General features: G+C 33.9%; 1 protein-coding gene across 5 annotated transcripts in view; it reads right to left on the minus strand.

The window, feature by feature from the left end:
* STAG1 (STAG1 cohesin complex component) overlaps window positions 1–15,528 on the minus strand; it is a 404,176-nt gene that overhangs the window by 133,000 nt on the left and 255,648 nt on the right. For all 5 annotated transcript variants that reach the window (XM_025913742.2, XM_086674339.1, XM_086674341.1 and 2 more), the window contains 2 exons: window positions 14,039–14,190; window positions 11,881–11,954 (listed from right to left, as the gene is read on the minus strand). In XM_025913742.2, the coding sequence (XP_025769527.1) occupies window positions 11,881–11,954; window positions 14,039–14,190 (226 nt within the window). The remainder of the gene's footprint in view (window positions 1–11,880; window positions 11,955–14,038; window positions 14,191–15,528) is intronic.

Below are 15,528 nucleotides of genomic sequence, written 5' to 3' on the forward strand. Positions count from 1 at the left end.
ATTATCTTTAATTTATATTCACATTTGAACTATCAACCTGACACACAGGTTAAGTAAAAAATGAAAAATATTAGGGGTCATGGGTGGCTCAGTCGGTTAAGCATCGGACTTCAGCTCAGGTCATGATCTTGCGGTTCATGGGTCTGAGTCCTGCATGGGGCCCTGTGCTGACAGCTTATAGCCTGGAGCCAGCTTTCAATGTGCATCTCCCCTCTCTCTGCCTCTCCCCCACTCGTGCTCTGTCTCTCTCCCTCTCAAAAATAAATGTTAGAAAGAAATTTAAAAAAATATTAGGAAGATGACTAAAATTTTTAAAAGATGGCAATCTGCTCAGAATATATCATAACACAGTATTGTATAAGAATAACTCTGAAAACATTATTACAAAATGTTTCACTATAGTATAAAAAAGTAAAAGAGAACAAAAGACATCCATTTTTTGTCCTCTCAAATTATTGCAATCTTTCCTCTGTTACCTCCTCTTCCATTGTTTGTTCTTACGGTGTGTTCCACCACTGAAATAACAGTCTTTTTTTTGGTTGCTTTTAAGATTTTCTCATAATGTTTCATGTTACGCACTTTTACTATGGCATGATTAAAAGTGAAATATTTTCTTAACCTACTCAATACTCATTAAGTCTTTCCAATCTGACAATTCTATTTTAACCGATTTTATAAAATTTCAGCTTTCTCATTAATACTACTTCTTTCCAATACCTTTCTCTTCTTTTGGAATCCTATGTAAAAGACTTATGAAGCCTCTCAAACAATCCCACATGTATTAGAAATGTTATTCCATATCTACTTTGCTGGGGTTAAATCCTCAGTATTATATTCTAATTCACTAATTGTCTCTTCAACAGTCTAGAGTGTATTTTGTTCACTAAATATCTATCTATATCATAAATATATTTTTCATATCCAATATTTTATATTGTGTTTTTATACCTACTTGTTCTTATTATATGCCATTTATTTGTTGAAGGAAATGGGTCAATTTGGTCTGTATAATTCATTACATTCTGGGCTAAAATGATACCATGAAGACGGAGTCATACAAAAGCCTCTTCTATTTTCCATTATCTCCTATAAATTAGTAGTTAGATCTACCAGCATATAGATTAATATTCAATATTTTTATTTTATAATTTTTTTAACATTTATTTGAGAGACAGAGACAGAGCGTGTGAGAAGGGGAGGGGCAGAGAGAGAGAGGGAGACACAGATCTGAACCAGGCCCCAGGCTCTGAGCTGTCAGCACAGAGCCTGATGCGAGACTCGAACTCACAGACCGTGAGATCATGACCTGAGCCAAAGTCAGACATTTAACCGACTGAACCACTCCAATATTCAATATTTGTCTGACATTAAAGTAGCATGTGAGACTCAAGGCATTAAAGTGCCATCACCGCACAGCACCTTCTATTTCTAGTACGTACATGCAGTAACATCACCCCTTTACAGAGTAAGTAATACTTCTGGAAAAATCAATGATTGGTACCTCTAACTGATAACTTTGGAAGGCAGGTCACATTCTCAACTGTTTGTAATTCTGGTTCACACAGCTAAAATTTTAATGTATCAAAAGTAAGCTGTGACAGATGAATACTAGTTTATTTAAGGCCTCATTAAATAAAAATCAATAAGGTAACAGAAAATTAAAGAATTGTTGTTTTTATGAGAATGATTGGTTGAAGCTTTGGCAAGATTCAATAAGGGTGAAACTCTAAAATAAAAATTACGTAATGTTAGCATTGAAGACTAAGGTAAAATAATGAAAAATAATATGGATTCCGTACTAAGATTGCATGGCTGAGTCACGATGGACAGGATTTATATACCCACTTGAAAAAACTAAAAACCTGAGTAAGATATATAAAATAATGACTTTTAGATGTTGGCTATTAGGCAGAGCAGGACAGTAATCTTTGAGAGAGGGTAACAAATAAGGTAATTCAGAATGCACCAGATTGGTGCCTGCCAGGTAGCAGTATTGGCAGAGGAACCAAGACAGAGCCTGGGTATATCCCTGAGTTGAGGAGAAAGAGTTGGGACTCTAGAGTACAAAGTGGCTAGGTTTTTACAAGGCATAGTATCAGAGGGGAGAGATGTACATAGACAGTAACCTCTGAAGATCTGCACAAAGACTGTATCACCTCATCAGCTGAATACTAGAAAGCACACACACACACGAACGAACCACCTAAAGCTGGAGAAAGAATGGGGAGAGGAGATAGCACATGCAGAGCTGGGAGTATTTTGTGTCCCAATGAGCCAGAGCAGAAAAACCTTGTAATTCACAGGGCTAGAGTTCAGAGTAGAGTTCAGTTCAGAAAATGCTATTATCTTAGTATTGGGAGGAAATTAGTCTTAGACAAAATACTGCTCTGGTCCATATAACAAACCTTAAAAATAAGGATTACACATAATCATGTCTAAGAAAAAAGTAGATGAATATTTATAAAAACATTCAAACAGTTGTTATAACAAGTATTATGTTTGAGGAGAGCATGGAAGAGATGAAAGAAACATTAAGAAAATGGCAGCAAAGAACAGTGTAACAGAATAGGTTAACAGCATTGGTTATCTCTACTAGTTGTAGCGATAAAACTTTTAAACGCAATCACAGCAAAAAAATAACCTATAAAATATGTAAGAAAAGAATGACAGATTTCTTTCTAGTTGGAAACAAGGGAAACCAAAGAGAGTGGATCAATTCCTTTCAAGTGCTAAAAAAATCCCAAAATGTCAACCTAGAATTCCATAACAAGAGAGAATATCTTTTAAAAATGAATGTGAGGCAATAGGAGAGTGAAGTGGTTGGGAAATGTTTTCTCCCAAAAAAGAACTATGAAGACAAAAACAATCATTTCAGCTTCCTGGAAATCAACCAAAAGAACTGAGAAGCATTTATTCAAAAAAGTTGTCAACCTTTGGGTTAAAACAGCAGAAACCTATGGCATTTTGGCATGGAACTATTTTTTTTTTCAATAATTCAAAAGGACAGGGAAAAAACAAGTCCCATTAAATGTAAAATGATTGAAATCCCTTAGAGTATGTTTAATAACCACAACAAAGTTAAATTAGAAATTAATAATAGAAATTAATGGAAAATCTCCAAATATTTAAAAATTAAACAAAAGACTTAATAACCCATGAGTCAAAGAAGAAATCTCAATACAGAAATAAGGAAATGATTTGTATGGAATAAAAATTAAAATATATCATTATCAAAAATCCTGCTATGTCACTAAAGCAGTGCTTTGTGGAAATTTATAGCTTAAAATGCTAGATAAGAAAGGAAGAGGGATATAAGATCAGTAACCTCAGTTTCTACCTTAAGAAACTAGAAAGAGATGAATAAATTAAAATGAAAGCAATCAGACAGAAAGGAAATAAGGAATAAAGCAAAAATCAGTGAAATAAAAAATACATAAATAATGTCAATGAAACCAAAAGTTCAATCTTGGAAAAGATCAGTAAAATGGATAAACCTTTAGCTAGACTAAGACAAAAAGGAAAGAAGATACAAAAACAAAAATCAAATAGGCATCACTGCCAATCCTACAGAAATAAAAAGGATTCCAAGGAAATATCTATCAAAAGCCACACTATGCCATCAAATCTGCAATATACATGAAATGGACATATTGTCTGAAAGACAAAAATTACTACAATGAATCAATAAACAGAAAAACCAGAGGCACCTGGGTGGTTCAGTTGGCTGAACCTCTGACTTTGGCTTAGGTCATGATCTCATAGTTTGTAAGTTTGAGCCCCGCATCGGGCTCTGTGATGACAGCTTAGAGCCTGGAGCCTGCTTTGGATTCTGTGTCTCCCTCTTTCTCTGCCCTCCCCTACTCGCACTCTCTCAAAAATGAATGAATGTTAAAAAAAAACAAACAAACAGGAAAAATGTGTGACAAGATATTTAATCAGTAAATGAAAATCATCATCCAAAAATACCAGCTAGGCTTAAAGGGCTTCACTGGTGAATTCTATCAAATCAATAAAAAAGAAATAATACTAATCTTTCATAAACTCTTTCAGAAAACAGAGCAGAAGGGAAGACTTCCGAGATATTCTATGAGGCCAGTTAGCAGATTAATGCCCCCCTATGAGAGGAGACACAAAAATCCTTAACAAAATATTAGCAAACTGAATCCAGCAGCACGTAAAAGGATTATGTATCAGGATGATGTAGAATTTTTACCAGAATGCAAAATTGGTCTACTACCTGGAAATCAATTAATATAATTAATATAATGCACTATCTTAACAGAATAAAGGAAAAAGTCTGTATTTTCATCTTAACTGAAACAGAAAAAAAATAAAATCAGTCAATCATGATAAAAACAACATATGAAATAAAGTTATAAGGGAATTTCCTCATCTGACTAAAGGGTATCAATATAAAACTTAATAGCTACTGACATTAAAGGCTGTTTTCCCCTTAAGATTAGGAAAAAAGGAAAGCTGTCCTCTCTTACCACTTTTACCCAGTTTTGTAGTGAAGTTATATAGCCAGTGCAATAAAGTTAAAAAAAAAAAATTAAAGACACAGAAATAGAAAGTGTTTAGACTTAGATAGAAAGTAGGAATTAAAATGGTCTTTATTCACATATGACATGACATGTTATGTAGAAAATCCTAAATAATCTACAAAAACAAACAAAATCTCAAGACTATAGAACAATGAAAGTATCTTGTAATTCTGAAGGAATAAAAAAAAAATCACCTGTATTTTTTATACATTAGTAAGGAAGAATCTAGAATAGAAATTAAGAGAACAATTTCATTTACAATAGAATAAAACATGAAAACACTTGAACTAAATTTAATGAAAGCAGTAGTGTAAGATTTGTACTTGAAAAATCATGAAAAACAGCCAAGAGAAATTAAAGAATATCTAAACAAGTGGAGATAACAATCTATATTCATAGATTGGAAGATTCAAAATGTGAAAAATGCAATTCTCTCTGCATTGGTCTATAGAGTCATATTCTCCATCAGAATTCCAGCAGGCTTTTATGTAAAAATTGACAAGCTGGGGGCACCTAGCTGGCTCAGTTGGTTAAGCATCCGACTCTTGGTTTCGGCTCAGGTCATGATCTCACAGTTCATGAGATCAAGCCCCATGTTGGGATCTGTGCTGACAGCGTAGAGGCTGCTTGGATTCTCTCTCTTGCTCTCTTTTTGTCACACCCCTGCTTGCACTGTCTCTTTCTCTCTCTCAAAATGAAGAAATACAAATTTTTTAAAAATTGACATGTTGACTCTAAAATTTACACAGAAATACAAAAATCTATAATTGTCACAACAATTTTGAAAAAGAACAAAGTAGGAGGATTTAACACAACCTAATTTTTTAAAGGTACTCTAAAAAAAGACAAGTAAGCATGTTCTACTTATACATGGAATCTAAATAAGCCAAACTCAAAGAAATAGAGTAGAATGGTGGTTGCTGGAGGCCGGGGAATGACAGAAATGGAGATATGTTGGTCAAAGAGTACAAACTTCCAGTTATAAGATGAGTAAGTTCTAGAGATCTAATGTACAGCATTGTGACTATAGTTAACAAAGCTGTATCTATTACATACTTGGAAGTTGCTAAGAGAGTAAATCTTAAATGTAATCACCACCACACAAAGAAGGTGCTTACGTGAGACAACTGAGGTGTTAAGTAACCTTACTGTGGTAATCACTTCACATCATATATGTGAATCAAATCATCACATTGTACAACTTAAACTTACAGGTCCTACATCAATTATGTATCAAAGCTTTAATCAATACAGATGGTATGGGTATAAGGACAGATTAGAAAAATCCATAAATTAATCTTTGCATTCATGTTCATTTAGTTTTCAAGAAAAGCTCCAAGGAGGGGTACCTGGCTGGTTTAGTCAGTACAGTGTGGGACTCTTAACCTAATCTGGGGGGTCATGAGTTGGAGCCCCACATTGGTTGTACAAATTACTTAAAAAAAGAAAAAAAGCTCCAAGGCAATTCAATTGGAGGAGGGTAGTATTTCACCAAATGGTGCTTGGACAAATGAGTATCTATACGTAAAAAGTGGACTTATACCCTTATATCCAAAAAATACATAATAGTTAACTGTATATATATTTTAACTTATAAGATTAAGTTATTGAATTTCTAGAATAAAACATAGAAAAAAATTTGGGGTTAGGAAAAATGTTCACAGATATCAAAAGCATGTACACAGAAGAAAAGTGAGTAAATTACTTCATTCAAATGGAATACTTTTGCTCTTCAAAAGGTAAGGTATCATTAAGAAAATGAAAACAAAGCCACAGGCAAGAAAAAAAATTGCAAACCATTTATGTGATAAGGGACTTGAATCAAGAATACAAAAGTACTTCTACAAAAACCCTCTCAATATTGGTTAGAATAAACAGACAGAAAATCAGTAAGGATAGAAATTACTTGAACAACACTAACAGATTTTGACCTAAAAACAAAAGCACAGTATGTAATTTTTCCTGAGTAAATAGAACATTTCTTAAGATAGACCATATTGTGGGTCATAAAACACAACTCAATAAATTTGAAAGCATTCAAATTACACAAAGTATGTTCTCTGACTACAATGGAATTAAATTAGAAATCAATAACAGAAAGTTCTCAGATGTTTGTAAACTAAATACTTTCTTCTTGTCAAGGAAACAAGTCAAAAAGGAAATTAGAAAGTATTGGAGCTGAATGAAAATGGAAACACAACATATCCAAATTTAGGGGATACAGCTAAAGCAATACTAAGAGAGATTTATAGCAGTAAACTCTACTGTTAGAAAACAGGCCTCAAATCAATTACCCCACTTTCCACCTTGTGAAGCTAAAAAGCAGAGTAAATGAAACCCAAAGTAAGCAGAAAAAGGAAATAAATAAAATTGCAGAAATCAATGTGATAGAAAATAGAAAAATAATAGAGTTCAATGTAACCAAAATCTTATTTTTTAAGAAAAATAAATACAATCGGTATGAGAGATGTGAAACCAATGATATTTTATGAACAACTTTATGCTGATAATTGTTGAATATAATTCAACAACGCAGACCAACGTATCATTTTCTTGATACTGAAAAGACTTATATCTATTAAAGAAATTTAATTTGCAATTAAAGACATCCCTACAAAGAAAACACTCAGTCCCAATGGTATATAATGCCTATGTGAAAAAAAAAAAAATTATTAAACTCTTCCAGATGATTAAAAAGGAGATAACACATTGCAACTCATTCAACAAAGCCAGCATTTCCACAGTACCAAAAGCAGTCAGAGACATTCAATAAAATTAAAAGTTAAGAGATACACATCTCTCTTGGGGACCCTGGGTGGTGGCTTAGTTGGTTGAGTGTCTGACTTTTGATTTTGGCTCAGATCATGATCCCAGGGTTGTGGGATCAAGCGCTGTGTCAGGCTCCGTGCTGAGCGTGGAGCCTACTTGGTATTCTCTCTCTCCTTCTGCCCCTATGCCCCTCCCCCTTGTTGATGCACATGCTCTCTTCTCTCTCTCAAATTTAAAAAGAAAAAAAATTTTAAAAAAGATCTATATAGATCTCTCTTGAACACAGAACTATAATTCTTAGGAAAATTTTAGCAAATTTATTTAGAAAGAAAAATTTATCATGACTGTGGGTTTTAGCCAAAGAATTTAAGGCTAAGATTATAAAATCAACCAATTTAGTTCACATTAACAGTCTTAAAAAAGAAAAACCATATATACCAACCTCCACAGATGTAGAAAAGTATTTGACAAAATCCAAGATTCATTTCTAATAAAAAGTCTCAGAAAACTAGGAACAGAAGGGATATTTCCTCAATCTGATAAAAGGCATATGTGAAAAACTTATTAAAACTCATGAAACTTATGAACACTAATTAGGCTTAGTGAAAAAAGTCAGATGAAAACAACAACAAAAATCAGGAATACATACTGTGTAATTCCATTCCTATGAAATCCTAAAAAATGTAAACAGTTAGCAAACTGATAATTGATTGATTCTGGGGAGCAGGAGAAGACTGGAAGAAAGGGAGGTAGGGAGGAATTACAAAGTGGCAAGAGAAAATTTTTGAGGATGATGGATATATTCCATTATCTTGCTTGTGGTAGTTGTACAGGTGTATATATGTCAAAACTTAGGCACTTAACTGTGTCTGACACCAACTCTTTTTGGGTTCCTGGACCCAATTTGAATTTGGGGCATGGGTTTTTGCCTGCACGCACACACACACCAACAATACCTACTGGTTTCTGAGAATTCAGCTCAATTCTGACACTATCTACCTGGACACAGCATCAGACTCTACAGGTTAAGAGCTCAGTCCTTCAAGATTGTCCTCTATCCTCCACTTCAAATGCCAATCATAAGCCCTAGGCTTTTTGTTACCTGTGCTTGTGACCCATGGGCTATTAGACTGGAGGTTCCAACCACATCCTCTTTATATTCTTTTAATATGCAAGAGCAGCTCATAAAACTCAGGGGAACAATTACGTTAACCAATTAACTAAAGGATATGATAAAGGATTTGAATCAATAGCCAGATGAAGATATACACGGGGCAAGGTATGGAGAAAGGGCACATAGCTTTCATGCCCATTCTAGGTGTGTTACTTTGTTTGTGTTCACCAAGCTCTCTGAACCAGTCCTTTGGATTTTTATGGAGGTCTCACTGAATATTCATGATTGACTAAGCCACTGCCATCAGCTGATTCAACCTTCAGTCCCCCAGCCCTCCAGTGGTTGGCAGGTATGACTAAAAGTTCCAAAGGACCAAATATATAGGTCTTATAAAAAATTATATAACATGTAATTTGTTTTACATTAATTATACCTTTATAAAGTTATAATAGAAAAAGACTACATGGCAAATATATGGAAATTCTTGTTTTTTAAAAATTTTTTAATGTTTATTTTTGAGAGAAAGAGTGACAGAGCATGAGTGGAAGAGGGGCAGAGAAAGAGGGAGACAGAATTTGAAGCAGGCTCCAGGCTCTAAGCTGTCAGTTCAGAGCTCAATGCAGGGCTTGAACCTACGAATTGTGAGATCATGACCTGAGCCTAAGTCAGACACATAACGGACTGAGCCACCCAGGCACCCCTGGAAATTCTGGCTTTTTAAAAAATTAACTTTTCCATAACTTACTACATGTGTAGTTTATGAACAAAAGAGAATATGAAATTATAATCAAATATCCCATACTGAAATTAAAGGCCTTGGTCCTATTTTTTTTTTTTTTTTTTTTGGTGAAATAAAGAGTTTTTCATATAAAAAAATAAAACAGGCAGAAGTAAAGCAATAACAGAGAAACTCAGGAATGAGGAGACCTGGAAATGGTAAATTTGTGAGTAAATATAAATAATTTTGTTTTCTTATTCTTAAGTTTATTTAAAAGACAGGTGGCTTTTTTCCTTTTCTTTTTTTTTTTTAATCGATTGGTTTAGTTCCCCAAATCCCAAACATCTCCAACTTCAGGATGTGTGTCCCTATCAGGCTATACAGTCTCTCTCAGTATCTTTTTTTTTTTTTTTTTTAAATTTTTTTTTCAATGTTTATTTATTTTTGCGACAGAGAGAGACAGAGCATGAACGGGGGAGGGGCAGAGAGAGAGGGAGACACAGAATCGGAAGCAGGCTCCAGACTCCGAGCCATCAGCCCAGAGCCTGACGCGGGGCTCGAACTCACGGACTGCGAGATCGTGACCTGGCTGAAGTCGGACACTCAACCGACTGCGCCACCCAGGCGCCCCTCTCAGTATCTTTTTTTAATCAGCTATTAAACACATTTTCCCAGTGCGTTAAAGAAAAAAAAAAAAAAAAAGGTTTATTTATTTTGAGACAGCATGAGCAGAGAAGAGGCAGAGAGAGAGGGAGAGAGAGAGAATCCCAAGCGGGCTCTGTGCTATTTCATGAATCATGAGATCATGACTTGAGCAGAAATCAAGTCAGACACTTAACTGACTGAGCACCCCAGATACCCCTTCCCAGTGCATTGTAATCTTCCAGGTTTCTTCTAAAAGTTCTATTATTCATTCAAGAAGTTAGGTGCGAATTTATTAAACTTGCCTAAATTTCCTAATACTACAGCAGATAGTCACAAATTACTAGATAACAGCAAGCTAACTTCTGGTGCTGTTCAGTAGTTCATCTTTTTTTTATCCTTTTTACTTTTTGACCCCCTTCACCCATTTTCCCCATCCACCCATTGGCAACCACCAATCTGTTTTCTGTATCTATGAGTTTGTCGTTGTTTTTAGATTCCACATATAATCCACAGTATTTGTCCTTCTCTGCTTGAGTTATTTCACTCAGCATAATGTTCTTGAGGTCCATCCATGTTGTTGCAAATTACAAGATTTCATTATTTTTTAATGGCTGAAAATATTCCATTGTATATATAAAATTTCTTTATCCATTCATCAACCTATAGGTTGTTTTCATATCTTGGTTATTATAAATAATGCTGTAATTAACATGGGAGTGCATATCTTTTCAAGTTAGTGTTTTCTTTTTCTTTGTATAAATATCAAGAAGATTTAAAAAAAAGGTAGGGGGTGTGTGGGTGGCTCAGTCCGTTGAGCGACCAACCCTGGATTTCAGCTTAGGTCATGATCTCATGGTTTGTGGGATTAAGCCTCACATCAGGCTCCATGCTATGCATGGGTTTCTCTCTTTCCCTCTCTCTGCCCCTCTCCCACTCACGTGGCGTGTTCTCTCTCAAAATAAATAAACATTAAAAAAATTACCAAGAAGATCAAATGTCTTTTTCATACTCTGAATTAAAACAAGACGTTTAAGTTAAAATATCAAACTACATTTCTTTTTTTTTTAATGGATTTCCCTGTTTTAACTAACTTTTTAAATTAACTGGCCAATTAAAAGTCTCAAATGTATCTAAAAACAGTGCTTCTATTATCTGTGTCTATCTACCTAAACATACATCATGCCTAACTAAAAGAACGTAGCAAGTTAATGTAGATGATTCATTAATTCTCTGTGAAATATGCTGCTTAATAATGTAGTCAACAATTAAAAACTTCACAGAAAGACTAAACTGGCTTGCCATGGAGCATGACAAAAATACTTTGGTTCTATTTTCATGTGTATAGATGAAGGTAAAGAAGAGTTGTTGATTATTTACAGAGGTGCCCTTTTTTTGTCAACTTTTCTCCCATCTTCAAAGATGTATTTTTAAAACACTCCTGGTTAATTTGACCGTGAAACAAGATGAGTATCACAGGACAGGAAGCAGGGCATTGAATTTTTTCAAATATCAAGAACATCTTGATATCATCTGTGATATCAATATTATCTGTGATTATCTGTGATTATTATCTGTGATAATAATATCACATCTTATTAAGGCCACATTAATTTAATGATATCCTATTAATAAATACTCCATCAGTATAAATCCAAAAATACTGAATGCTTCTAACAATATATGATCTGAACTTAAAAGAGTATGGCAGTGTTACAATTTCTTCCACAACAGGGGTGCCTGGGTGGCTCAGTTGGTGCAGCATCTGACTCTTGGTTACGACTCAAGTCATGATCTCATGGTTTGTGGGTTTGAGCCGCATATTAGGCTCCATGCTGACAGTGCAGAGCCTGCTTTAGATTCACTCTCTCTCTGCCCCTTCCCCACTTGTGCTCTTTTTCTAATAAACTTAAAAACAAAAAACAATTTCTTCCACAACAGTAGTATGACATTTATTTAGCTTTTAGAGCCAAAGCTGTTTCCCAAAGAACAAAACAAATAGAGAGTTTCCTATTTTTATAATTACCTAGGACTACAAAAAAAGCAATAAATTATTTAAGTTAAAAATCTAAGTGATTTTTAAAATTCCTTACCGGTATCTATGAACAAATATACCCTTAAAAATAGAATTCATCATATTTTCAATTTCATCCTGGTTTTCCTGTAGCTGAAATGAAAAAACAAAAAAAGTTAAATCCTGATCATCTTATTTGAAATGAACAGTTCCAGTTATTTTTAATTCCCAGTTATTCCCATTCTGAATAATAATCAATCCTTTTTTTCACTTATTGTGCATCACTTGTTTGAAATTACCAGTACTACTGCATTACTTCAAAAGCTTTACTAAACTGACTTCAGAACCTCTTTGTCTCTCTTTACACATACATACACACAGTAACTAACAAAAGTGTGATGTGGCTAAATGTGGCCAGATTCCAATATCCAAAATACTACCTGCTTTGAGAAGAAGCCTCAATTGCTTGCTTGCTTCCTTCCTTCCTTCCTTTCTCTTTCTTTCTTTCTTTCTCTTTCTTTCTTTCTTTCTTTCTTTCTCTTTCTTTCTTTCTCTTTCTTTCTCTCTCTCTCTCTCTCTCTCTCTCTCCCTCTCTCCCTCTCTCTTTCTCTCTTTCTCTCTTTCTTTCTTTTTAAGAAGTCTCAATTTCTATACCTCTTCCAACAAAGTCTGGCCCCTGACTTGTTTTGCCTCTCTTGGTAACAGGCCATCCTTGATCATATTTGCCACTGTAAAAGAAACTTACTATTCGACCTAAAGTATCCAAATATTACTCTGCATCTGTTTAGCCCATAACTGAGACTAGGCCAAGTTCCCAATACAGAAGGCATAATTGAAGATAGAAACAATCCTCGCCATTAGTCACAGAATGCAGTAACAAAATAAAATAGTCTAGTAATGATATAAAATTCAGGAAATACTACTGATCATAGTTAAAGTTTGAGCTTAATTACTGCTCAAGAGGCACAAAAGCACTTGTACAAAATTACATTCCAAGTGATATTTCTTATTATAATCTCTTGTGTAGTAATACTCAGTGAAATAATTTGCTTTTATTACATATAAGAGTGTGAGAATAAAATTCCTTCAGACTTGCTCTTTTGCTGTATGCTTTATTTCAGTTTTACTGAAATAATTTTTTTATTTTATGTTTTATTATATAAAAATTTAATTTATAAGAGGCATACAGTTTGGTTAATAGTACTTACTGACGCACAGTTCCAAAATTTACTTTCACAAAATTTCAAGTATTATATATGATTGTAACTGTGTTCCTCAGAAATTCATATGCTGAAGTCCTAATGCCCCAGTACCTCAAACCTTATTTGGAAATAGGATTGTGTCAGATGTAATTAGTTAAGATGGGGTCATTCTAGAGTAAGATGGGCCCTGAATCCATTATTACTGGTGTCTTTATAGAAAGCAGAAATTTAGAGACAAACACACACACGGAAGTCATGGAGAAACTGGAGTCATCTTCAACTTGAAGCCACTTAGTCTGTGTTGGTATCTGTTATAGCAGCCCCAGCTAGCACCCTAATACAGCATGGGTAATAATTTAAAATTAGTTTGCGTTTCGTGTTGCTTGTTATAACCCATTATTCATCAGTAATTTATTTGTAGCAATGTGATATTATTCTGTTTTCAAGTTAAAATACTGTATATTTAAAATTTGATTTCCTATTGGGCAAATAAAAATATTACCTACTAAAAACCCAGTTTAAAACACTTTCAAGATATATATATATATATATATATATATATATATATATATATATATACATACACACACACATGAAAATTGCAGTGTAAAACTGAGACCAATCTTATTTATAGGAATGCCTTATTCATCAGCTAATAAGTAGTCTTTGGCTTCCTTCTAGAAGGGCAGCTTTGCTAGCACCCAGCTCTGACCATACTATTTATTATGCTTTCTGAATTCACAGCCTGATAATCTTTCTGAGTTACCTGACCCCTAGACTACCTTCTTTCAAACATAGGATTGTTTTATGATTCTCTTCAGCCATCAGACAGCACTCAGATAATCAATGGCTAAACATTCCAGTTTAATTTGAAACCTTGAGATCACACATCTGACTTAAATAATTTAAAATACATACAACACACTTGCTCCCTCCGTCCCTCTGTCTCTCTCTCACACACACAGCCACACGCAGCCCCATCAAAAACAAACAAAAAACAAAATCACACATACCTTAAGATAGTATGAAACTTACCTCTTTGCGTTTCTGAAGAAGTAACTCCAACCTTTCATTGGCTCTCTTCCCAATCATTTTATTTCTCTCAGCTTCATATTGTCTTTGTGTGTTATCCTGATGAATACTGAGGTTTAAGGCAACATTCACCAACGCAGTCATGAGCTTCATGGCTATGAAATAAAGGAAGATTACGGTTTTCACCTATTAATCAGATTTTCATCCGTAAGATAACAAATGTATAATGGAAATGGGTGAAGGAAACAAATAGTCAGTTTCTATGTTTTTACAACTCCGGCATAACAAATTAAAAAAAGAAAACTTAACTTTATAGAAATAAAGTCACGATCTTAGGCTGCAACATAATTTTCTGTGCCTTAGTGTCTCTATAGCTTAGTTCACAACATTTTCCTCCTTAAAATCAGCTCCATCCTAATTAGCAGCAGGAAGAATTTAACACCCCCTCTTCCCAACCTTCAAACATGCATGTTAGGTTTTTCTCCTGCCCATGAGTTCTGTGTATACAATTGCATCTTTAATACCTTTAGACACTTCAAAGATGGCTTAGATATTTACAATCAATTCACGGCCCTTACCCACAAAGATGGTTTGTTCTCAGTGAATAGCCTAGCTCCCAAACCCTGAAATATAGATCCTACCAAACTCATTAATCAAAAATGTACCCCATGAACTTCTGATTGACCTATTTTCCTCACAGTGTTAATGTACTTTTAAATGTTCACTTGGATTTGCAAATCTTTAAATATTTTCAAACTTGTGTTTCAAGTCATCTGAAAAACAGGTATAACACAAACCTTAAACTTTACTCATATTTATTTTCATTATTGATAGTGTAGAAAAATACTGACAAAGGACTAAGAATTTGTGCTGGTAAAAAAAACTTCCTTTTTTTTCTTTCTAGGTTATTTATTCATCTGCAAGTATGAACGAATGTGCAGTTTTAAAAAATGAACTGATCAATGTTTTGGAATACTGATCCACTTATCGGCAAACATCCATAACTATATAGGAGCATGCATGTCTCTTAAAACTTATGATTTCCCTTTAAACACATCTATTATCTATACGCACACGCGCGCGCGCACACACACACACACTATATATATATATATATATATATATACACACATACACTATATATATATATATGTATATATATATATATATATATATATATATATATATATATATATATATAATGTTAACCTGAAACTCTGCTTTTTGGCAACCCCATGTTAATAGTGATTGCTGCCTTTAAGCTAAAATATAAGACAAGATGTAAACAAATATATTTAAGTTAGTGACTACTTAGAAATACATTTAATTAAAATACTTTTTTCCTAAGATACAGTGTCTCACAATAATAGTAAGTTGAGAAATATTCTCATGTTTCAAAATACAGGCTAGTGATTTTACAATATTTTACACACTGTCAGGGTATCTGATGATACTGTGAAAGTTAAAAGTACTTTTTTTTTTTAAGTTTATTT

This window comes from Puma concolor, chromosome C2 (assembly GCF_028749965.1).
Source record: "Puma concolor isolate L17-30 chromosome C2, mPumCon1.1.hap2, whole genome shotgun sequence".
Taxonomy (NCBI): Eukaryota; Metazoa; Chordata; class Mammalia; order Carnivora; family Felidae; genus Puma; species Puma concolor.